The 25,421-nt window shown below is 43.7% G+C and overlaps 1 protein-coding gene across 1 annotated transcript in view; it reads left to right on the forward strand.

Annotated features, from left to right (window-relative positions):
• Nucleotides 1–19,978, forward strand: part of ALDH2 (aldehyde dehydrogenase 2 family member) — a 43,714-nt gene extending 23,736 nt beyond the window's left edge. The window contains exons 3-13 of the mRNA XM_066603253.1: nucleotides 1,796–1,936; nucleotides 4,184–4,263; nucleotides 4,785–4,896; nucleotides 5,296–5,424; nucleotides 6,318–6,431; nucleotides 7,609–7,711; nucleotides 15,804–15,988; nucleotides 16,697–16,861; nucleotides 18,121–18,278; nucleotides 19,271–19,385; nucleotides 19,551–19,978. Of these exons, the coding sequence (XP_066459350.1) occupies nucleotides 1,796–1,936; nucleotides 4,184–4,263; nucleotides 4,785–4,896; nucleotides 5,296–5,424; nucleotides 6,318–6,431; nucleotides 7,609–7,711; nucleotides 15,804–15,988; nucleotides 16,697–16,861; nucleotides 18,121–18,278; nucleotides 19,271–19,385; nucleotides 19,551–19,583 (1,335 nt within the window). The 3' untranslated portion in view covers nucleotides 19,584–19,978. The remainder of the gene's footprint in view (nucleotides 1–1,795; nucleotides 1,937–4,183; nucleotides 4,264–4,784; nucleotides 4,897–5,295; nucleotides 5,425–6,317; nucleotides 6,432–7,608; nucleotides 7,712–15,803; nucleotides 15,989–16,696; nucleotides 16,862–18,120; nucleotides 18,279–19,270; nucleotides 19,386–19,550) is intronic.
• Nucleotides 19,979–25,421: the final 5,443 nt, after the last annotated feature.

Raw genomic sequence — 25,421 nt, forward strand, 5'->3', positions numbered from 1 at the left:
ATATTGTTCAGTCTATATTAAAACTTGTTGCCAAATTTTAGATAACTGTTTCCAGGTCACTGGAGACAACCGTCACCTGATAGTCTTGTACGTCCCTGTGTGCAAGGACTGTTTTAATTTTACAGCTTGCCATGATAGGCTTACGTTGGGTGTTTCCCTCTGCAGTGTCTTCTCGTGGTGTACCATATAGTGCTTAAGTAATAGAATCCTATTGTGCCCAAATAGTATTGCCACGAAGTGTCCACAACCTTGGTAGAGACAGCAAAGCATCTGAAGATAATACTGAAGCTAAAAGAAGAAAGTTAGAAGATGGGACTTGCCCTACATCTGGGCAAGAAAAATGAAAAAAGCACATACATAATGGGAGGAATTGGGCTAAGCAGCAGCACATGTGAAAAAGACTTGGGTGTACTAATAGATCACAGACTGAACATGAGTGGACAATGTGATGCAGCAGCCAAAAAAGGCTATCTCAATTCTGGGATGTATTAAGAAAAGCATAGCGTCTAGATCACGTGAGGTAATTATCCCCCTCCTACTCTTCCTTAGTCAACCTCAACTGGAATACTGTGTTTAGTTCTGGACACCTTGACTTAAAGACATAGACAACTGGAGCAAGTTCAGAGAAGAGCTACCAGGATGGTGAGCGGTCTGCAAATCATGTCCTTTGAGGAATTGTTAAAGGATCTGGAAATATTTAGCTTGCAAAAAAGAAGGCTGAGAGGAGACTTAATAGCTGTCTACAAACACCTGAAGGGCTGTTACAGTGCAGAAGGTTCAGCCCTATTCTCATTTGTACAAGGAAAGACTAGAAGCAATGGGATGAAACTGAAAGGGAGGAGACACAGATTAGATATTAGAAAAATGCTTTTTGACAGGGAGGGTGATCCATGAGTGAAACAGGTTGCCACGGGAGGTGGTGAGTTCTCCTTCAATGGAAGTCTTCAAAACAGAAGTTGGACAGACATCTGTCTGGGATTATTTAGTGAATTCTGCATTGAGCAGGGGATTGGACACAATGCCCCCGACGGTCCCTTCAAATCTATGATTGTATGAAAATGCATGTTTCTCCCACACTACTGTACAGCTATATACAGCAGACATATTGTGGTAATCAGCGTGCCTGTCTCAAAATTATGCTGCTCTGAGTGTGCTGCAAAAAGATGGTGGCAGAATCTCTGATTAGTAGGGGTGCTGATATTTAGACCCCTACCAATTTGATATTGATGACCAATCTTACGAATGGGTCATCAATTTTTTAAATTACCAGAAAACCCCTTTCTGGGAGCAAATCTATGCAGTTGCCTCTGCATAAGTTTGGGATATGGGGTGTAATATCAGAAGCCCAGGTTCACAGTCAATGATTTAGCAATGTCAGGGCGTATACAGAATTGTCACAACTTTTGTTAAATCTTAATTTTGGTTTATTGGTAATGTTTGCAAGTAGTTTTCTTTGTTTGTAATCTTTAGCCATTCAGGAATACTCTAAATACAGGAATAGAACAGCATTCTGGAAAACTGTCGAAACATAAAATGTAGCTGCAGGTACATGGTTCAGTTTATAATAGGACATTATGTAGCTTATTTAATAGGGTTGATAAGACAAACCGCATTAAGCCATTTTCCTGCATTTGTACTTGGTACAGGCACCTCAGTAGATAACACTACATTATTCCTGTTTTATGTAAACACCATCCTTTTTTATTTTCATGTAAATGACACCATAAATAGACTGTTCAAATATATGCTTAGTGTTACTGCTAAGTGATTGTGGTGTAATTCTTCTTTATTATAGCCAGATGTTGACAAGGCGGTAAAAGCTGCACGAGAAGCATTTAAACTTGGATCACCATGGAGGAGAATGGATGCCTCTCAAAGGGGAGTCCTACTAAACAGACTGGCGGATCTTATTGAGAGGGACAGGGCTATACTAGCTGTAAGTATACTAATATAGATTTTTAAGAGTAAAGGTACCTGTTAAACAGGGTGGTGCTCACCCAACTCACTGGAAACTGTCTTCAGTGATAGTACGTGTATACACAACCACCGACAGGCCACTGAGAAAGAAATTGCTAACTTGTCAGTCACTTGGTTTTTAGCTTGTCTAAAAACCAAGCAACTGTCGGCCTGTGTAAACAGTCTGCCTGTTCTCAGTAAGTTGAGGAGAGCAGCCAGAAGAGATTTCATGGAAAATTTATTCACGGAAGATGTTTCTCCTGGGTGAAAGCACAGGAGTGTTAATCGCTTGGACAACTGTCGGACTCTTATGCACCCAAAAAATGTCCTGTGAAAAGGTGCCTCTACGATCATTCTGAAAACCCCTAACATGATAAACTGACACTTCAAAACTATTGATTAATAGAGGTCCAGTTGCCGGAGGGGGGAGGGTTTGTTTGCCTTGCATACATAATGAGTACATTGTTTACTCATGTCGGGAGAAGAGGATGGAATCCTGCAGGCCAGATAATCCCTCACATAAACGCATGCCCACCTGAGCAAACAACTCCTACTGAGTTTATTTTAGCTAATAAGGGAAATGGAGATTATTTAAAAGCCATTATCTTTGTGTAATTTTATGCAAAAAAAAGTCAGTTCCTTCAGTCATGCAGGCGTTTTAGCGATAATAGTTGTATGTAAAAGGGCATTTAGTTGAGCACTGCATCTTTTGTCTGTGATTGGCTCTCTAGAGCTTCTGAAGACAACCTCATAGATTTATGACTGGGAGCCAGGAGCTGGGCTGCAAGCTAGGAATAGTGTGGGCATGACCTGTCAGAGCAGGAAGGGGTTAATACAATTAAGGGTGGTGTTTATGGGAGCAAGAGGATATGTAGGATGTGCTAAGTGGGTTAGAGATTGAAGGGTGGAGTTAGGGGAAGATTTTATTAGGGGGTCATGGTAGGAAGCAATTCTATAGCTTGGATCAAAACGGAGTCCTGCCCTCCCCTTAGTTGTCCTGTAACCAGGGATCACTTTTGTGACATTCTGAGAGGAGACACACAAGTAGACTAATTCCATGTATTTATTTAATGGTAGTGTTAGTGAAGTGTTTTTTGTGACTCACTGTAGGTCCTTGACAATAGTTATATTGACCAGAGTTCCTATTCTTGACAAGTGCTTGACTGCTAGTTTGGGCTGCTCTAAGGGGATGGAGGGGACCTTGGAAGTAAATCTGAGTTCGATCAATACAGTTTGACGTAATACTCCTGACTTGCGCCACTGTAGCTTTGTCTGGTTTTGAAGCTAGTGGCTTGTAGGTATCTTACTACTTTATTTGCGGCTATAGTTATAAGTGGAGCGTTATGATACTCTTGTTAAAATTTATTATGTTGTCAAGGACTGTGCTTCAGGAATATGTTGATTTGCTTTCAATACGGTTATATCTTTCAGATTGTACTTGAAGAAGCATTTTTCAATAAAATGCTGTGACTATTTACCTTTCCAACGAGGAACGTCTGTTGTGTTTAGTGGTTTAGTTGGATTGGTGGTCATGGGAGCGACACATTACTATTCTTCTTCCTGCCCAGTAACAGGAGCAGGAAGTGAAATGGCAGTGTGGTGCTCCCATTGATTTCAATGGCAGTGGAGCCGCTGTTCCCACTTATTCTTCTGTCCAGTGCAGCAGGCCGGATGATCAGCTAATGGGCAGGGGTGCTGAGCTGTGGAACCCCGTCCATTAACTAATGATGACCTATCCAAAGGAACTTTATCAGTTGAAAAGACCCCACACTTCATCAGTTGAAAAGAGACCCTTAAATTACCTTTGTCACCTACATTTGCAAATATACCAGGTACCCAAAATTGCGTACAAAATTTTAATATTGATTGGCATTTTATATTAAACTCTTATAAGTAATATATTGATGCTTTTATACTTAGGCTAGATCAATAATTTTTGTTTGATGGGGATGCAACCCCAAAGCCTCCACTGAAAGGCAAAGTTACAGGGCTGTCGAGCTCCAGAGAGCTCTTTGGCTCCTGTCTTCATGAATGAGACAGAAGAAATCTGAAGGGTCAATCTTGATATCTAAAAATATATATTAACCTTCATCTAGCCCCTTTACCCCTCACCTCTTCCCTTCCTGTTTGCCGCTTTGGGAAGTAAGTCCTTTGCTTTGCTCCTTACCACAAAATGTTTAAAAATAAATAAAGATGAACCTACATTAAACTTTCTCTTTATTTTAAGAATTTGGAAACCCTGGACAATGGAAAGCCCTATACCATATCCTATGCAGTGGATCTGGATCTTGTAATAAAATGTTTGAGGTAAAATCTGATTTTGGAAATTTGCATTTATAATAGGATATAACTATATGTATTGATAAAAGTGTCTAATGTATGTTGATCCTCTGAAAGCGGTTGTCTAAAAGTTTGAGGCAAAAGCCAAAAATATTCTACAATAAACCAACAATCAGTGTTTGCCTCATCAAGCCCCCTGCGGTCCTTGGTCAGCCACTGTTTATAGGCTGCCAGGCGTCAGATGTCATAGTTAATATCACTAAGCGCTCAAACTAACTGCCTACATCATGTACAAATGGAGAATTAATTAATGTGTTAACCCCAAGAATTCTTATAGTAGTGCCAAAAAGTTTCTTGCATGTTTCCATATGAACTATAAAGTTTTTCACTTCCTGTACACTAATTTACTCAGTTTACTCAAATTTCTCAAAATGATGGTGACTACATAGGTAGAGATTAAAATACATAAGAGCAAAGTACTTGTGAGAGAAGATGTTTAGTGCGCCAGGGTAGCTTGGAATAATCTTTGTTCTTGTTTTATAATTCAGATACTATGCTGGATGGGCTGACAAATGGCATGGAAAAACCATTCCAATTGATGGAGACTATTTCACCTACACCAGGCATGAACCAATTGGAGTTTGCGCACAAATCATACCAGTAAGCTTTCCTTGGTTCCCGTCTTATAAATATCCTAACTTAGGAATGTTGTATTTGCTTTCTATCTTATACACAACCTGTAATCAGATGTGCAAATGCTATCCCATGTAAGGTCTGTTTCACATCTGCGTTGCAATATTCGGTTGGAGGTTCCATCACAGGTCTGGCTGAAAATCCTGGAAGAAAAAGCGCCTCATGCAGTGCTTTTTTTTCTATCCAAAAGCAGTCACCTAAGCGGAAACCGAAAAGTCCCTACTATACTAAATGGGATCTGTTTGGTGCTGTTCAGTTCCTCCTGAGACAGAGCCTTTCAGCCGCTGGGATTTTCCCTTTCCTGCTCCCTGAACTGTTCAGTTAGCAGAATAAACTTTTTTTTTTTCCTTTTTATTTGCATTACAGTGGAATTTTCCTCTTCTGATGTTGGCCTGGAAGTTTGGCCCAGCACTGGCTACTGGAAATGTAATTGTTATGAAGGTTGCTGAGCAGACACCTCTCACGGCTCTACATGTTGCCAGCTTGGTCAAGGAGGTAATATTTTCTTAGATGCAAATCTCATTACTCTTCCCTCTCGTTCAAGCATACAGTGCTACTGTCTCAAGATCTTTGGTGTTATGAATGTTTATAAGCTTATTTCCTCTTTGCTTTATCCAAGCACTAAACATGATAAACCTGGCAGCACTTGCAGAAGAAGTTGACCTTGGGCATGGTTAACCTTTTTTCTTTTAAACATTAACTAAATGAGGCTTGTGTAAACCTATACTGTTCCAGGGAACAGTCTGATTGCCATTAGGGAGTCGGGAAGGAATTTTTCCCCCAAAAAAGCTAATTGGCTTCTGGCCTTGGGGTTTTTTGCCTTCCTCTGGATCAACACAGTAGGATAGACAGGCTGGACTAGATGGACATTGTCTTCATTCGGCCTTACATACTATGTTACTATGTATAGAGGGGTAAAGGTGGAAAGGTCCTCCTTCTGTGAGATACTTTTCTCAAGTGAACAAGAGGCTGCCCTTAATGGGTAAATGCAGCCTAAATTTCCTATATGTTCAGCAAGCCCAGTCAATGGGTTTATCCAATATGGGATTGCATTATAATTGTCAAATTGGCTGATCTGTTAATCCAGTTAACAGCTTCTGAAGCAGCCTGTTTGTACAGTCAGAGGATTGGCGCAGAAGTAAACACGGATGCTGTCTTCTGACTGCCCCCATTCCAGTAATAATGCTCTGGATCTCTCAAGTAGTATAGAACAAAAGAGCGCCATTTTAGCACTAGACTGTCCTAGTTGCAGTATGTATATTAACCTATTTAGTCACTGGACGTAGATGGTATGAGAATTTGTCAGTTTTGTACTGAACCAGTTTTATAAAGGTCTTTAATTTTTAATGGCTAGGATAATATAAGGAACATGTTATATTTCCTCACAGGCTGGGTTTCCACCGGGTGTGGTGAATATTCTCCCTGGCATGGGTCCCACAGCGGGTGCTGCCCTTTCTTCTCACACAGATGTGGATAAAGTTGCTTTCACTGGCTCTACAGAGGTAAAATCTCTATCACCTATGAGGAAACGTCTTCTTTGAGCAAGCCTCCTTAACAAAAGTAGTCTATTGTACTAAAACTATGCACATATAAGTTGTTCTCCACTAATTTTGTAACCATGTCAATAAGTGTGTGTGTATAATATATATCAGCAACTTTTTGACATGTCTGTATCACTCTTACAGCCTTGAACGTATTGTAAAAGGCAAAACTGCTAAGCACCTTCTGCAATACAGATAAATGCAATACGGAAAAGCAATTAAGTTGTTGAGGGTTTTAAGAGCAGCTGTAAAATGCGATTTGCACAAGTCTTTTTTAATAAATGAGGACAATCCTGTTATCCTTTGAGCCTTTTACAGGGTTTATTGTCACTCGTGGTTCTTTTTGCACATTGAATTACAGTTCCTAACATTAGTGGCTAAGTCAGCAGAATGTAGAGGGACAGTTATCTATATCCTTGCATAGAAGACCTGGGAGATAGAAATGTTAATACATTACTCATATGAAATATGTTCTGTGTGACTGGACTGTATCGGCTGCATGTTGGTATACACGTATGTTTCAGTTCCCATCTAGAATTTCTGTATGCCAAAGGTTGGCATAACTGTTACATTTTCCATGCCTACTTTCAGTGCCTCCTGGCATCTGGCCATTTCAGCATTTGGCCCACATCCCAATAAGCTGATTGTACTTATTTATAGATGGTCTGGGTGTAATGGTTTCGGGTTTGAACATTCCAGCAAAACTTTCTCCAAGATCAAACTGATGATCTCCAACATAAACCAGGAATATAGTTGCCAGGTCTATCTTTAGATCAGTGCTCACATAATATTGCTTAGTTTGGATCCATGAGACTCCAGGAACTGCATAGAATATCAGAATTAACAAACTCCAATGCAGGGACATTTCTGCAACTGGCTAAAAGTCTTTTTTGCCCATAGTAGCCAATCTTACTGCAGCTTTCAATAGTAACTGCTATCTTATAATGAAAGTTGTGCTATTGTTGGTTACTGTGGTGAACAAAGACAGTTTCTTTATAGACAGTTTTCATAAATCTGCCCCAATTTATTTGTTCCCAGGTTAAACTAGCAACTGGACCTATGGATTGCAAATGTTCTAATTGTTAATAGATAATATGGCAAATACAATAACTGAATGGTATATAATTCTGTTCTGTAGGTGGGCCGTTTAATTCAGCAGTCATCTGGAAAATCCAACCTGAAAAAGGTAACCCTTGAGCTTGGTGGAAAGAGCCCTAACATCATATTCTCAGATGCTGACTGTAAGTGTCTAAGTGATCACTTTGCCTATCTTGAACTACGCTTCTAGTTTTATATTCCATTCTCACACATTGGTTTTTAGTTTAAGAATTCTGGAAGATTAATTTGACCAGATTACTCATTTCTAGAGATGAGCGATCGTACTCATCCGAGCTTGATACTCGTTCGCGTATTAGCGTGTTCGAGATGCTCGTTACTCGGACGAGTACCACGCGATGTTCGAGTTACTTTCACTTTCATCTCTGAGACGTTAGCGTGCTTTTCTGGCCAATAGAAAGACAGGGAAGGCATTACAACTTCCCCCTGCGACGTTCAAGCCCTATACCACCCCCCTGCAGTGAGTGGCTGGCGAGATCAGGTGTCACCCGAGTATATAAATCGGCCCCTCCCGCGGCTCGCCACAGATGCGTACTGACAGAGATCAGGGAAAGTGCTGTCTTGCTGGAGTTGCTATAGGAAGAGTGTTAGGAGTAATTTAGGCTTCAAGAACCCCAACGGTCCTTCTTAGGGCCACATCTAACCGTGTGGAGGCTGCTTTTTGCAGTGTTGCACTTTTTTTTTTTTTCGTATATCGGCCGTGCAGAGCATTGCGCCCTGCAGTAATTATACATAGTCCAGGGCCAGTAGTGGTGGTGAGGCAGGGACAGAAGACATATTTATTGAATATAGGCAGTAGGCCTTTCCAAAAACATTTGGGAAAAAAATCTATTTGGGCTGCCTGTGACTGTCCTCAGTGTACTGGGTCTGTGCTGGGGGTAGTTGTCCTCCTAATTCATACGCAGCCAGCTAAGTGTTACAGCAGGCTTGCGCAAAATTATTTCCTGGCTCTGCTGTGCGTTCCGTAAGCGAAGTCAGCCTCCAACCACGGGCCAATAAGCGGCACATTTAATTACAGCGTTCTGTTTCTGCACTACTGGTAATACACCATGCTGAGGGGTAGGGGTAGGCCTAGAGGACGCGGGCGAGGACGCGGAGGCCCAAGTCAGAGTGTGGGCACAGGCCGAGCTCCTGATCCAGGTGTATCGCAGCCGACTGCTGCGGGATTAGGAGAGAGGCACGTTTCTGGCGTCCCCACATTCATCTCACAATTAATGGGTCCACGCGGTAGACCTTTATTAGAAAATGAGCAGTGTGAGCAGGTCCTGTCGTGGATGGCAGAAAGTGCATCCAGCAATCTATCGAACACCCAGAGTTCTGCGCCGTCCACTGCTGCAACTCTGAATCCTCTGGCTGCTGCTCCTCCTTCCTCCCAGCCTCCTCACTCCATTACAATGACACATTCTGAGGAGCAGGCAGTCTCCCAGGAACTGTTCCCGGGCCCCTGCCCAGAATGGGCAGCAAGGGTTCCGAATCCTCTCCCACTGGAGGAGTTTGTCGTGACCGATGCCCAACCTTTGGAAAGTTCCTGGGGTCCGGGGGATGAGGCTGGGGACTTCCGGCAACTGTCAAGACCTTTTCAGTGGGTGAGGAGGACGATGACGATGAGACACAGTTGCCGAGGTGCTCAAAGGTCTGTCAGTTTTTCACTGCTCTCAGTTTTTCACTGAGTGCAGACAACCGACGAACAGTGGTGTGCAACCTGTGTCGCGCCAAGATCAGCTGGGGAGCCACCACCACCAGCCTCACCACCACCAGCATGCGCAGACATATGATGGCCAAGCACCCCACAAGGTGGGACGAAGGCCGTTCACCGCCTCTGGTTTGCACCGCTGCCTTCTCCCCCCCCCCCCCCCCCCCCCCCCCCCCCGTGCTACAACCTGCCACTGAGATCCAACCCCCCTCTGAGGACACAGGCACTACCGTCTCCTGGCCTGCACCCACACCCTCACCTCCGCTGTCCTCGGCCCCATCCACCAATGTCTGTCAGCGCACCGTCCAGCCGTCGCTAGCGCAAGTGTTGGAGCGCAAGTACACCGCCACGCACCCGCACGCTCAAGCGTTAAACGTGCACATAGCCAAATTTATCAGCCTGGAGATGCTGCCGTATAGGGTTGTGGAAACGGAGGCTTTCAAAAGTATGATGGCGGCGGCCCCGCGCTACTCAGTTCCCAGTCGCCACTACTTTTCCCGATGTGCCGTCCCAGCCCTGCACGACCACGTCTCCCGCAACATTGTACGCGCCCTCACCAACGCGGTTACTGCCAAGGTCCACTTAACAACGGACACGTGGACAAGCACAGGCGGGCAGGGCCACTATATCCCCCTGACGGCACATTGGGTGAATTTAGTGGAGGCTGGGACAGAGTCAGAGCCTGGGACCGCTCAAGTCCTACCCACCCCCAGAATTGCAGGGCCCCAGCTCGGTGGTGGTATCTGTGGCGGTGTATGCTTCCTCCACTAAACCACCCTCCTCCTACGCAACCTCTGTCTCGCAATCAAGATGTGTCAGCAGCAGCACGTCGCCAGCAGTCGGTGTCGCACGGCAGCACAGCGGTGGGCAAGCGTCAGCAGGCCGTGCTGAAACTACTCAGCTTAGGAGAGAAGAGGCACACGGTCCATGAACTGCTGCAGGGTCTGACAGAGCAGAACGACTGCTGGCTTGCGCCGCTGAGCCTCCAACCGGGCATGGTCGTGTGTGACAACGGCCGTAACCTGGTGGCGGCTCTGCAGCTCGGCAGCCTCACGCACGTGCCATGCCTAGCCCATGTGTTTAATTTGGTGGTTCAGCGCTTTCTGAAAAGCTACCCACGCTTGTCAGACCTGCTCGGAAAGGTGCGCCGGCTCTGCGCACATTTCCGCAAGTCCCACACGGACGCTGCCACCCTGCAACATCGGTTTCATCTGCCAGTGCACCGACTGCTGTGCGACGTGCCCACACGGTGGAACTCTACGCTCCACATGTTGGCCAGGCTCTATGAGCAGCGTAGAGCTATAGTGGAATACCAACTCCAACATGGGCGGCGCAGTGGGAGTCAGCCTCCTCAATTCTTTACAGAAGAGTGGACCTGGTTGGCAGACATCTGCCAGGTCCTTGGAAACTTTGAGGAGTCTACCCAGATGGTGAGCGGCGATGCTGCAATCATTAGCGTCACCATTCCTCTGCTATGCCTCTTGAGAAGTTCCCTGCAAAGCATAAAGGCAGCCGCTTTGCGCTCGGAAACCGAGCCGGGGGAAGACAGTATGTCGCTGGATAGTCAGAGCACCCTCATGTCTATTTCTCAGCGAGTTGAGGAGGAGGAGGAGGAGGAGCATGAGGAGGAGGGGGAAGAGACAGCTTGGCCCACTGCTGAGGGTACCCATGCTGCTTGCCTGTCATCCTTTCAGCGTGTATGGCCTGAGAAGGAGGAGGATCCTGAAAGGGATCTTCCTAGTGAGGACAGCCATGTGTTGCGTACAAGTACCCTGGCACACATGGCTGACTTCATGTTAGGATGCCTTTCTCGTGACCCTCGCGTTACACGCATTCTGGCCACTACGGATTACTGGGTGTACACACTGCTCGACCCACGGTATAAGGAGAACCTTTCCACTCTCATACCTGAAGAGGAAAGGGGTTCGAGAGTGATGCTATACCACAGGACCCTGGCGGACAAACTGATGGTAAAATTCCCATCCGACAGCGCTAGTGGCTGAAGGCGCAGTTCCGAGGGCCAGGTAGCAGGGAAGGTGCAGAGATCAGGCAGCATGTACAGCACAGGCAGGGAAACACTCTCTAAGGCCTTTGACAGCTTTCTGGCTCCCCAGCAAGACTGTCACCGCTCCCCAGTCAAGGCTGAGTCGGCGGGAGCACTGTAAAAGGATGGTGAGGGAGTACGTAGCCGATCGCACGACCGTCCTCCGTGACGCCTCTGCCCCCTACAACTACTGGGTGTCGAAGCTGGACACGTGGCCTGAACTCGCGCTGTATGCCCTGGAGGTGCTTGCTTGTCCTACGGCTAGCGTCTTGTCAGAGAGGGTGTTTAGTGCGGCTGGGGGAATCATCACAGATAAGCGTTACCTGCCTGTTAACCGACAGTGCCGACAGGCTTACACTCGTCAAGATGAACAAAACCTGGATTTCCCCAGACTTCTTTTAAAGAGGGTCGCTGCCTAGCCGTGCCAACCCTCTGCAGTGTGTGCCTGCGGTTCCTCCCCATGGCAGACGCACTTATAAATAGACATGAGTGTGGCGTGGCATGAGGGCAGCTGAAGGCTGCGCAGGGACAATTTGGTGTGCGCTGTGGACACTGGGTCGTGCAGTGGGGGGTTGGGCAGCATGTAACCCAGGAGAAGTGGCAGCGGAGTGTCATGCAGGCAGTGATTGTGCTTTGTTGGAGGTAGTGTGGTGCTTAGCTAAGGTATGCGTTGCTAATGAGGGCTTTTCAGAAGTAAAAGTTGTTGGGAGGGGGGGGGCACTCTTGCCGCTATTGTGGCTTAATAGTGGGACCTGGGAACTTGAGATGCAGCCCAACATGTAGCCCCTCGCCTGCCCTATCTGTTGCTGTGTCGTTCCCATCACTTTCTTGAATTGCCCAGATTTTCACAAATGGAAACCTTAGCGAGCATCGGCGATATACAAAAATGCTCGAGTCGCCCATTGACTTCAATGGGGTTCGTTACTCGAAACGAACCCTCGAGCATCGCGATAATTTCGTCCCGAGTAACTAGCACCCGAGCATATTGGTGCTCGCTCATCTCTACTCATTTCATAATTGCATATCCAAGTATTGGGCCTCGTGGATAACATTATAACCAATTTTTTAGCATACATTTTTAAGAATTCAGCTGCAATGGCGATTTTAATAAATTTGAAATATGTAAAACTTGAATTATGAAAATTTTATCTCTACTACACTTCCGTTCAAAAGTTGGGGGTCACATTGAAATGTCCTTATTTTTGAAGGAAAAGCACTGTACTTTTCAATGAAGATAACTTTAAACTAGTCCCAACTTTAAACAAATGCACTCTATACATTGCTAATGTGGTAAATGACTATTCTAGCTGCAAATGCCTGGTTTTTTGTGCAATATCTACAAAGGTGTATAGAGGCCCATTTCCAGCAACTATCACTCCAGTGTTCTAATGGTACAATGTGTTTGCGCATTGGCTCAGAAGGCTAATTGATGATTAGAAAACCCTTGTGCAATCATGTTCACACATCTGAAAACAGTCTAGCTCGTTACAGAAGCTACAAAACTGACCTTCCTGTGAGCAGATTGAGTTTCTGGAGCATCACATTTGTGGGGTCAATTAAACGCTCAAAATGGCCAGAAAAAGAGAACTTTCATCTGAAACTCGACAGTCTATTCTTGTTCTTAGAAATGAAGGCTATTCCATGCGAGAAATTGCTAAGAAATTGAAGATTTCCTACAACGGTGTGTACTACTCCCTTCAGAGGACAGCACAAACAGGCTCTAACCAGAGTAGAAAAAGAAGTGGGAGGCCGCGTTGCACAACTAAGCAAGAAGATAAGCACATTAGAGTCTCTAGTTTGAGAAACAGATGCCTCACAGGTACCCAACTGGCATCTTCATTAAATAGTACCCGCAAAACACCAGTGTCAACATCTACAGTGAAGAGGCGGCTGCAGGATTTTGGGCTTCAGGGCAGAGTGGCAAAGAAAAAGCCATATCTGAGACTGGCCAATAAAAGAAAAAGATTAAGATGGGCAAAAGAACACAGACATTGGACAGAGGAAGACTGGAAAAAAGTGTTGTGGACGGATGAATCCAAGTTTGAGGTGTTTGGATCACAAAGAAGAACGTTTGTGAGACGCAGAACAAATGAAAAGATGCTGGAAGAATGCCTGACGCCATCTGTTAAGCATGGTGGAGGTAATGTGATGGTCTGGGGTTGCTTTGGTGCTGGTAAGGTGGGAGATTTGTACAGGGTAAAAGGGATTCTGAATAAGGAAGGCTATCACTCCATTTTGCAACGCCATGCCATACCCAGTGGACAGCGCTTGATTGGAACCAATTTCATCCTACAACAGGACAATGACCCTAAACACACCTCCAAATTGTGCAAGAACTGTTTACAGCAGAAGCAGGCAGCTGGTATTCTATCGGTAATGGAGTGGCCAGCGCAGTCACCAGATCTGAACCCCATTGAGCTGTTGTGGGAGCAGCTTGACCGTATGGTACGCCAGAAGTGCCCATCCAACCAATCCAACTTGTGGGAGATGCTTCTACAAGCGTGGGGTGCAATTTCTCAAGCTTACCTCAACAAATTAACAGCTAGAATGTCAAAGGTGTGCAATGCTGTAATTGCTGCAAAAGGAGGATTCTTTGACGAAAGCAAAGTTTGATGTAAAAACAATGTTATTTCAAACACAAATCATTATTTCTAACCTTGTCAATGTCTTGACTCTATTTTCTATTCATTTCACAACGCATGGTGGTGAATAAGTGTGACTTTTCATGGAAAACACAAAATTGTTTGGGTGACCCCAAACTTTTGAACGGTAGTGTATGTATACATATGAAATTGCAGACCTAGCAAACTCTGACAAATGCTATACCGCCGCCTTGTACTCATGGGCACCATATGCCGTTTTTAATCAAAGTGTAATGTTTTGTGTGGAAAAAAAATTGGCTAAAATTCTGACCAAAGTAGACCTTAAATCACTACACCACCCAATAAGAAAAGTACAAGATTTGCACAGTTAAAACATGTAACAGATACCTGTCCTTATGCTGAAATCAATCGGAAATTCAGACCTTTTTTTGCGGCACTGTGTGCATTGCTTATTAACCTGATTGTACGGGGGAGCCCATTCCAGAGTAGTGGTGCTGCTTATGGAAAAATCTTGGAGATTGGAGTGGGAAGCTAAAGAGGAACTTTATTCGGTTTAGCAATCAGCAGATTGTACAAAAACCACCCTTAAAAAAAAACAATGTAGAGTGCAAGAACCAGATTATAAGGGGTTGAGAAGATTACTTATTAGGTGAGAGTAGATCTGGCGTTCTAAGTGTTCGGAGATGAAGAGGAGTTGAGAGACAGGTTGGTAGTTAGCAGGTCAGGGCGTGTCGAGAGATTTGTTTTTCAGTACTGGGGATATAATTGCATGTTTAAAGAGGATGGAAAGCTGTCAAAAAAGGGGTTAAATATTGTGGTGAAGTGTGTAATAACAGCTGGGGAGAAACCTGGATGAGGTGTGAGGGAATAAGGTCACTAATTCTGAGATAGGGTGGGGAAAGGTGCCTGGAGGCCTCTTCTGTTTTTCGTCAAATGCTGAGTGAGCAAGAAGGGGTTTCTTTGTCCAGGACACTTTTGAGGGCTTTATTATAATGTTCACCATTCAGATTTGTATCCGAGATTGAGGACAAGGATGACAGTATGGAGTCTATAAACTAAATGTTGACAGCCTGCAGATTTCCCCTTGTATGATAGGTAGTTGTATCCTTTAGAAAAACAAGAATACTCCATAGTAAAGGAAGTTGTGGTCAGAGGTGTTTAAAGCGTCAGAACACAGTTGGAAGAATACCAGATTAACTGTATTGCCATCTTGGAGGGAAAAGTGATGGAGGTTAATGATGACATTTGAAAAGTTAATGGGGGGTATTAAAGTCACCCAAAAGGAGAGCTGGAATACCACAGGGTAAGAAGTGAGGAAGCCAGGAGTAAAGTGATCCAGAAACAGGCGTCGACAGGGGGTGCTAGACAATTGCCACTCGCATGGAGAGTGGATGGAAAAGGGGAATGCCGGTGACTGTACCAGGAGGATAACCTGGAAAATGCATTGTGGAGAAGGGTCTACTTCTCTGCCACACCTGATCTCAGGTAGGGGGGTTGGGTAAGGTCCAGCAAGGAAAGCTGTGTTGAAACAGTCACTGTGAGCCAGCAGGTTGATAAATTTTGTAATGAAGATGTCGTGAATGAGGGGCAGTTTATTGCACGCTTAAAGGAGAAAGTATCCCAAGAATATGACCCAGATTTGCATGGTTTCTTCATAGAGCAAGTAAGAAGTTGAAGTCCGTAGAAATACGTGGGCCAGGATTAGCGAGGTCTTCCACAGTTGGTAGCAGGAGAATGGAATGTTTTTAAACGATCCTGAACAAATTCTTTTAGTGGGTTCTTTGTTGACTTATAGCTGAAAACACATTGCTGATTTTATGTCTAAGAAAATAAAAACTGACATTCACATGATTTTTTTTTCTTCTGGTACTGCACAGTGGACTGGGCTGTGGAACAAGCGCATTTTGCCCTGTTCTTTAACCAAGGACAGTGCTGCTGTGCTGGCTCTCGCACATATGTTCAAGAGGATGTCTACAATGAATTTGTGGAGAGAAGTGTCCACCGTGCAAAGAACAGAATTGTGGGGAACCCATTTGACTTCAAAACTGAACAAGGACCCCAGGTGAGGACACGAAAGCGAAATAATCAAATTATACTTTTATAAATGTATTGATTTTAGTTTATTTACCCAGTGGCACAATTTACATGGGCTCTCCACATTTAACCCCTTAATGAAAGTCTATTTTGGACCTGTAGATGGGACTATTTATTGGCCTTTTCAAAGTGGAAATAAAAATCCTACAAAGTGTGGAATGGGACACTAATCCCACTCCCTCTCCTTCAAATTCAGAAGTGCCTGTCAAACAATTGCCTTCTGGATTCTTATCACCAATTCAAAGCATTAAAATGTCATACAGATGCCATGACTTTATTGTAGTAAACTGGGGAAGTTACACAAACTGTGACATGTTTCGGAGGTCTGCAGCCCACTTGCCTCTTTTCTCAAAAGCAACATCTGCATCTGAAATGTGTCCTTTGGAACCTTTCAATAAACTTCAAGTACCCAGGATCCGATTTATTGGGCCTCTCTGTTAATAGGGGGTGAGAATTTATGTGCCCCACCCCACATTGATGTAAGTCTATCTTCTTACCTCTTAAAACGTCCTTCCAATATCTGCATTTGTTTTGCCGTATGACTGTCTATCCTCGCACTTTTATGTATATACCTGAAAGTGTATAATTTGGAACAAATTTGAGGCCGAATAGAGTATGCTTTGAAAATTTGTAGGTTGGTACAAACTTCCAATGAAATTACAACTTTACGTTTCAGGTGGATGAGGAGCAATTTAAGAAGGTCTTGGGATACATCACATCTGGAAAAAAAGAAGGCGCCAAGTTGCTGTGTGGTGGAAACCCCGCTGCAGACCGTGGTTACTTTATTCAACCCACAGTTTTCGGAGATGTGTCTGACAATATGACCATTGCTAGAGAGGAGGTTACAAATTTATTCTCAATTTGATTTTGTTCAATAACACTTGGTTTCAGAGAAAAATAAAGAAAAACCCTTGTCTTTCTGTATTAATCCTAACAGTGGGTGCAGTGCTTCCAAAAACCAAACTGCAAGTCCACGTTAGATATCAACAAAGGAAAGAAGCAGCACTTGTAGAAACACCCGCTTTTCTCCATAATTACTGAGGGACAATTCGAACGGACGCATTTTCAGCCTTATTGCACAGACAGCACACAGCCCCATTACATGAATTTTTTTTTTTTTTTCTTTACAAGGACCAATGGTACACGTGGAAATAAAATTGCTGCATGTCCTAGTCTCATTCAATTTCTTGGACGAGGCTAGGACATGCTATGTACAGTGTCCTCGGAGATCGGACAGGTGTCTGGGTGCTGCCCAATACGAGTTTCACCTGAATTCCTCAGGGGTAACTTGCATACGGCAGTGTGGATCCAGCCTCACAGTTTACTTAATAGATTTGTTAGATGACTGTTCTGTATACATAGCAGTATTGCAGCCCTTTGCAGGAGCCATATATGCAGTACCAAAGTCAGCTTTTATATTGATCCTACAAGATAAGTTTGGCTTTGGGAAAGGTTTTACCAATCTCGCCTGATCGGATGAGACCCAAACCCTTCCCTGGCGCTAAATATATGGAGCTATAAGGGTAGCTTCACATTTTAGGGGAAAAAAATTAGTTACTTTTCTTATCTGACAGAGGCAAGAGAGAGGGAAAAAAAGCTATTAGCTGCAAGTCAGTAGGGAAATATTAAGACCCTGCAAACAATATGTGTGTTGTGGTGCTTTTCTCATTTGTACTTTTTTTTTTAATTTATTTTTTTTTTAGGAAGGAGGGTTTTAGCTTTAGACTTTTTTTTTTTTTCTCTTCCCCCAATTTTTTTCAAATTTTCTTTTATAGAGAAAAGAAACAAATATACGGGGGTGGGAAGAACAATGTGTGAACCTGAAAGACGTTTTGGGGGAAAATCAGCTGGGAAAGAAATTTTAATGCAGGATGCCTTGTGGCATTTTTAGGGTTTACAAAATATATGTGAAGAACCTCTAATACAACCTTGTGCACAGAGACTAAGTAGAACATGTATTTGCAAAGCTGTCTTTTTAAATTGAAGCAGAATATTCACACACACACACACACACACACCTCCAAACGTTTTTATTTATAATGCTTTTGACCATATGGTATCCTGGTAAAACATGCTCATGTAACTTCTTTTCCATGTCAGATTTTTGGACCAGTAATGCAAATTTTAAAGTTTAAAAGCATTGAGGATGTTATTGAGCGAGCAAACAGCTCAATGTATGGACTGGCTGCAGCTGTGTTCACAAAGGATATTGATAAAGCGAATTACGTGTCCCATTCACTGCGAGCTGGAACAGTTTGGTAAGTTTGCTTTGCAGAGACAAACCTATATGCCCTATATCAGAAGGAAAATATCTGTCCCACTCCTTCGTTCTGCAGTGTATTACTAGTAATGCCTTCTTACTACTGGTTTCTGACTTTAGAGTTAGTCAGGAAATGTGATGTGATTGTATGGCCAGCTGAGCAGATGTGTGCTTAACAGGATGACAAGGTTGGGGAGTTGGGGTGCTTTTATACAGAATGACTGTCACTCCTGAGCTTTCACACAGGAGCGCCTGCCTCCATTCACTGAGCGACTGTTCACGAACATGAGTGACTATCTGTTTACACTCAGCAAGAAGTCGCTCATTAGTCACTTCATTTCAGTGACCTAAAATAAAGCATAGGTGGTGCTCCATTGGTTACCTATTCCCAATCATTGTTATAAAGATCTGTATAAAAGGTCTGACATTGATTAGAAGGAATGCTGCCATCCAATAGGTGGTGCTGCAGATTTCTTGTTCCATCCCTCCTAGCTGCTGTAAAGCATAACTTTAAATGCTGTTAAGTACAGATCGGGCAAGATGGCAGCCCCTATAGTCACGTGTATATGCAATAGAATTTTTTTAAAAACTATAATCTGTGAAACATTTTTTTTTTCTAATTTTTTTTTTTATTTTCTAACTGGTGTTACTAAAAATATAGGCAATTCATTCTCTTTAAATTTTCAAAGTTGCTATCTATATTTAAAATCACCAAAAATTCTTAAATGTGTTTTAACATAAACTTTATTTATATGATGGCTAATTTTCTGATGACATTCCCTTTAATGATGCTTGGAGAATAGAGTAAAATCAGTGCAAAATATTTCAGATTTTAGGTGAGGAAGAAAAAGTGATTGCCATTGACTACACTTTATTCAGCTGGTAGTGTAGTACTTAATTTCTTGCAAATCTTAGAGACTTCTGCAGTTCATATGAAATATGGTTTTGAAACTTTGTATTAAACTATGTTGCGGATGTTATAATTTTCAGGGTTAACTGCTATGATGTATTTGGTGCTCAAGCACCATTTGGAGGTTATAAAGCATCAGGCACAGGAAGAGAGCTTGGGGAGTACGGCTTGGAGGCATACACAGAAGTGAAAAATGTAAGTCCATCAAATGGTTGTGTGAATTTGGCAGCAATTCCACTCTTTCTGATACCTTTTTGAAATAAAGCTACATTGTTAAACCACTGACGCCTCTCCACTCTAAAATTCTTTCTACATGGCTCGATTTTTGGCATCATTCAACTTCTCTTTATCATTTTACAGGTGACCATTAAAATTCCTCAGAAGAATTCCTAAACTCTTGGAGTCACAAGAATCATATTTTGCATCATCTAGAAATGTGAAGTTGACTAAGCGGCTTTTTCAAAATGGGAAAGCATATTTTCATAAAAGTTTTTTTGTCTTTAACATTTTGCTCACATTAATGAAGCAAGGTTCCTCAGCTTCTCTGTTTTTTATCTGTCACATGTTTGTGTGTTAAAACAATCCAGGAGTTAGAATACTATATATTCTTCCACTGGTGGAGATTGTGTTGTGTCTCATGTATTAAACGTATAACTCTATAGTAAAGTAGGTAATTCAGCACGCATTTCTCTAAAGCTTTGTACAAGTTTGCAACTAAGTTGCGATTCTGTCCGTTCTGAGCACTTAAAAGAACAATAAAGCTGAGTTGACATTAACCAGCATTGTAATTATGCTGTTTTGTGTGTTTGTTATCCCCTTTCCCCAAAGTAGGATTTGAGGAGCTGCAGTGTTCAACCATGGGGTAATCCAGTTTTCATGACTGACCTCATACTGATATTCTGAGCAGAGATGTGCAGCCTCCATTGTGTGCTGGTTTGTTGCCAAACAGTTTTTTTTCTGCCAGATATTGGTATGTCTCATTGATTTGATAGTCCCTTTTTATCTGTTTTTTATTTTATACCCAGTGTTACTAAAAGATATAGGCGATTCATTCTCTTTAAATATAGACAGCAATACTGAAAATTTAAGAGTCACCAAAAATTCTTAAATGTGTTTTAACATGAACTTGCTTTATATAATAGCTCATTTTCTGATGACACATGACACATTCACTTTAAGGATGCTTGGAGAATAAATTAGTCAGTGCAAAATATTTCAGATTTTAAGTGAAGAATAAAAAGTGAACGCCACTGACTACACTTTATTTAGCTGGTAATGTAGTACTTAATTTCTTGCCAATTTTAGAGACTTCTGCAGTTCATATGAAATATGGTTTTGAAACTTTGTATTAAAAGCTCCACCATACACTGAGGTTTATGGAGAATGCAATGCTAACAGTTAACATAAGAGGGCTTATATTTATCTTGCTGCCACCAGGAAGTCCTGGTGGAGCCAAGATTGACGGGGTGACGCCCCCTGATGCTGATTGGCTGCACAGCAGCCTGGCCTCTAGGTCCTGGAAGGCCACTAAAAGTTGTAGGAAATGCCATAAAGCGGCCCCTGTTGCAACCGCACAGCCACAGCTCCAAGGGCCTTCGCCGCCACCGAGGCACAAGTTTCAGATGAGTTGTCTTACAAAAAAGAGGTGCTTGTAAGTATCAGGCACAAGGGGGAACATCCCTCAGTGTTGTAGTGTAGTGTGGGCTGAAAAACTGAGTTAAAAAGCGTCCTAAAGTGGCTTTTCCTGCAGCGCCTCAAAAGAACCACCCCCACCGAATGTAACTGTCACATACCGGCCACTGCAGGGAGGCCACAGGGCTGGGGGGGGGGGGGGGGAAGGCAGTCCGAGCCAGTAGCCGCCAGTCCAGGAGTATACGCCGGCGCCCCACCCGATTGTAGCTTGAAAATCGTCGCTGCTGCACAGGGCCACAGGACCGGCGGCACAGACACTGACCAGCAGCCACACCATACAGCAGGGATGACAGAGCTGTGCGCCCCAGTCGCCTGCATGGATTACAAGGCGAGGGACCAAACTGCATCGGGGGACTGGCATATGGAACCCGCCTCTCAGAAAAAGCGAGCCAACAGCAGCAGAATAGTGACTGAGCCTGCTAACACAGAGGTGCAGCATAGCAGCAGGCAAGAGACAGGGAGCTGGGATCACTTACATGGGATGCCGATTTCAGCCCCTCATCAATTCTGACACCTTGTAGGACCTTTACCTATTCCGCCAAGCGGGAGCCAGGGGTGTGACTGGCGTGTTTTCCCTGTCAAACCACTAGCTTCCGGTGTCAAGATACAATAATACCAACATAAGAAATACATTGGCCTTCTTTGCTCTGCCTTTAATTTCACATACGATGGTACTAGGCAGTTTGTGTAGCGTCTAATAAAGGTTACACATTAGAGATGAGCGAACCTACTCGTTTCGAGTAATTACTCGATCGAGCACCGCGATTTTCGAGTACTTCCGTACTCGGGTGAAAAGATTCGGGGGGCGGGGGGAGGTGTGGCGGAGTGGGGGGTAGCAGCGGGGAGCCCTCTCGCTATCCCCCCACCCCACTCCCCGCTGCAACCTCCCACTCACCCATGGCGCCTCCCGAATCTTTTCACCCGAGTACAAAAGTACTCGAAAATCGCGGCGCTCAGGTGAAAAAGAGGCGTGGCCGAGTAGGTTCGCTCCTCTCTATTACACATGTTTGTTAACCACCGTAGATTTATGATACAATTAAAAATGTATATCTTAGAAAATATCCTCACCAATTCTTTGTTTTAATAAGACTTTATGAGGGTTAATAAGGGGCACAGTCAAAATGGAAACCAACATGTAGGTATTAAAAGAAAACTACAGACAAAGCTGCTGCAAAGCTATTCTTTTATTGGATTCAGGAGTTTTGTAGTAATGCCATTACAAAATGTCCTGGTACTGCTAGATAATCAGTGGCTAAATCATCCCAGATTTGCATAACCATTGGATACAATCAAGAAACAAATATAGCACAAAGGCAAATATATTAACATCTTTTTCTAATAAATGCCTCAGTCCTTGTACAGTCCTCCTTCCAGCTGCATACCCTCTGCTGAGGAAGGGCAGGCCTAATGATCCTCATCCTCGGGCAAATGAGGATACAGGTTTTATGGTTGTCCATTGAGAAGACTGTTTTGTTACATAAGACTGCCATATTAGACACTCTCTTAACTGTCTTATGGCCTTTTTGCATGGGCCGACAATTGGGTAAACGACTGCCCAGACATCACCGCTAAGGTTGTCAGCGCTCGTGCAGAGCATTTATACTGAAAAACCTCACCGCTGGATTACTGGCGTTTAGGTGACGCGCTGATCAGGGAGCTTTTACACAGACCGGCAAGCTTGTGATCTAGTGATGGCTGTGAAGCTCACTGAAAAGTCAGCTTAAAAACCTGTAAACAAAAATTGAGTGATTTTTTTTTTTTTGTGTATTTATACTGCATGATTTTCACTCATTTTGAGTGATAATCGTCTCTTGTAAATGGTCCATTAGGCTCCGTACATTTGGCTGTGTCTCCTAGTTTGAGATGAGTTGTCTTACAAAAAAGAGGTGCTTGTAAGTATCAGACTGGCATCATTGAATGGTTTACTGCAGTGAAAAGCAAAAAGGTGTAAGCATTTCCAGTATAAATCTAGTTAACAACTTTGCATTAGCTGTGAAGCAGACTCCTGCTGTTTATCAATGTCTGAATTAATGTTATTCCAGAGAAATCATCTTGCAATGCCCCAGACCCCACTTTATAGGGTAAAAATCGCCATCGAATGCGGGTGCATTTCCTCTGTTTCTTCCTCTTTGGCCTATTCTTACAGGTTGAGGCCACTGCTGAATCTTCCTTGCCAGTATTGTGTGAACCATAAAGTGTGAAACACTTGTACAATCATCAAGAGCTTCTGAATCCTCTCAAAAACTCCATTAACAAAATATGATCCCCTCTTTTACTACGGGAGGCTGTCTGCTTCAAAGTGAGCAATACAAAGCTCCTCACAGTGTTTATTTAGCTTCCGCCTCCATAGTCACGTATGTTGGCAGCAATACATATCAACATATCCATTACGGACTCGCCTACTCTGTGATCACCTAAACTCACATTAGTATGTGCTTTTGAAGCACTAACCTTTTTCTCTGCCTGGCTTTGGGTCCTCCTGGGCTGCATTTCCTCCAGGGGCATCTAGGTGACATTGCTGCCAACCAACCAGATCTTTTCCCCAACTGCGGTTCATTCCCCTCCACCACCAATGCCGGAGGGAGAAGGTATGGTACTCCATGGCAGGTGGCCTTTCTTCTTGGAAGGAACCACGCCCAGCGGATCTCTGCAGTGCACACCTCTCTAGAGTCTGGAGCACATTGAGATTCTGGAGTGCCCATCACAGTCACCTGACTTAAACCCCATAGAAAATCTTTGGTGGGGTTTGAAGTAGGTGGTTACAGCATGTACATTGTACACTGAAGAATATTAGTGAACTGGAGGTCGTTGCTCATGAGGAGTGGGCTAAGATTCCACAGAAACACAACCAAAGGCTGGTGTCGGGCTAGGCATTACATTTGCAACAGGTGATCACCATAAAAGAATGCTCTACTAAATACTTACGATTCTTGTCATAAAAGGATTAAAGATAGGCACAGAAAGAGGCTGTCCTAGGGGAGCCAGCAAAGAAAAAGAGGTGGCCCTAAGCAATGGGGCCAGCACAGAAAAGGAGGTCCTCCACCCAAGAGGGTCTGGTAGAGAGAATTAGGACCCCTACCCAGGGAGGCTGGCACAAAGGAGGTCCCCACCTCAAGGGGGGCTGGTACAGAGGAGGCCCCACCTCAAGGGGGGCTGGTACAGAGGAGGCCCCACCTCAAGGGGGGCTGGTACAGAGGAGGCCCCACCCAAGGGGGGTTGACACTAAGGAGGCCTTCATCAAAGTGCAGCTGGCATAGAGGGGTCCCAAGCAGACCAAAAAAAGAGAATCTATCTGTGAATATTTTCCTGGTAAGCAGTATGTCTGTGTTTTTGGGCATGCACTGTAGTTCAAATTTTTCAGCTGATAAAGTATTTAACCTTGAAATATTTTACATAATTTGTATTAGTTTATTTTCATAGTAGAGCAACTACTACTTTAAAGAACATCTTTCAGCTCTCCTGACATGTCTGTTGTACTAAATACTTGTAATTTCTTGTGAAATAATTCAGTAACATTTCTGCACTCTGCTTAGTGCTGTTCCTCTGTTATTCCTCCTAGGAACTGTGGGGCATATGCATTATATACTCTTACACCAGATTTCTGGTGTACAAAAGCCACAAATTATGGTTCATGCACCATTGTACAGCTTTTGTTAGGCCTCAAAGAGCACAAAACGTATGTGCTTTAACATTTATCTAGATATGTTCACATTGGCTAATCCGTATTAGGGAAACTTTAAGTGCAGCTCCCAATCCAGCCAGGAATGGTGACTTTTAGGGCTCTTCCATACGGGCGCTGTATAGCTGTGAGCAAAGATCGCGGCTATACAGCTATAAAGATTGCGTGAACGGGTTAATTCAAGCTGCTTGAAGTAGCATGTTTTACATGATCCGTGGTGCGAGCTGCGTGCTTTCCAGCTCCCATAGGAGCGTATGGAAAGCATGCAGCAAGGATAAGGGCGCCCACCCACTGGCGATTTTTTTTTTTTCCCTGCGAAATTCGCAGCATTTTTTTCTCTGCAGGGGTCTATGGGACTTGTAATGTTAAAATCGCGATGGCGCAAAATCGCAATTTACCGCGAAATCGCGATTTTAACATTACAAGTCCCATAGACCCCTGCAGAGAAAAAAATGCTGCGAATTTCGCAGGGAAAAAAAATCGCCAGTGGGTGGGCGCCCTAAGACTGGTCCTATCTTTGCATGGAGCTAGGTGCGGGCATAGCCCTCTTTTGTCCTATTTTTGTGACATGTGAGTATTTAGCACGGCTACAATTCCTGCATCTGAACGCTTCTATAGGAAATAATCTGCAATAAACAGAAGCCTAGCACCTGCAGAAAAAACACGGTTACAGCACGCAATGGAAAACAATGTATAACATAACTCAACTCTTTATAGCCAATTACTTCACTACAACAAGTGCAGTCCTGTATATGGCATTAACATTTTACTTTAGGCTCAGTAGGGTAAGTGCTCCATTGCAAAACCCTCGTGAGACATAAAAAATGGATTCTAGTGTTCTGCACATAACAGGAACATGA

This window comes from Eleutherodactylus coqui, chromosome 5 (assembly GCF_035609145.1).
Source record: "Eleutherodactylus coqui strain aEleCoq1 chromosome 5, aEleCoq1.hap1, whole genome shotgun sequence".
In the NCBI taxonomy this organism is placed as follows: Eukaryota; Metazoa; Chordata; class Amphibia; order Anura; family Eleutherodactylidae; genus Eleutherodactylus; species Eleutherodactylus coqui.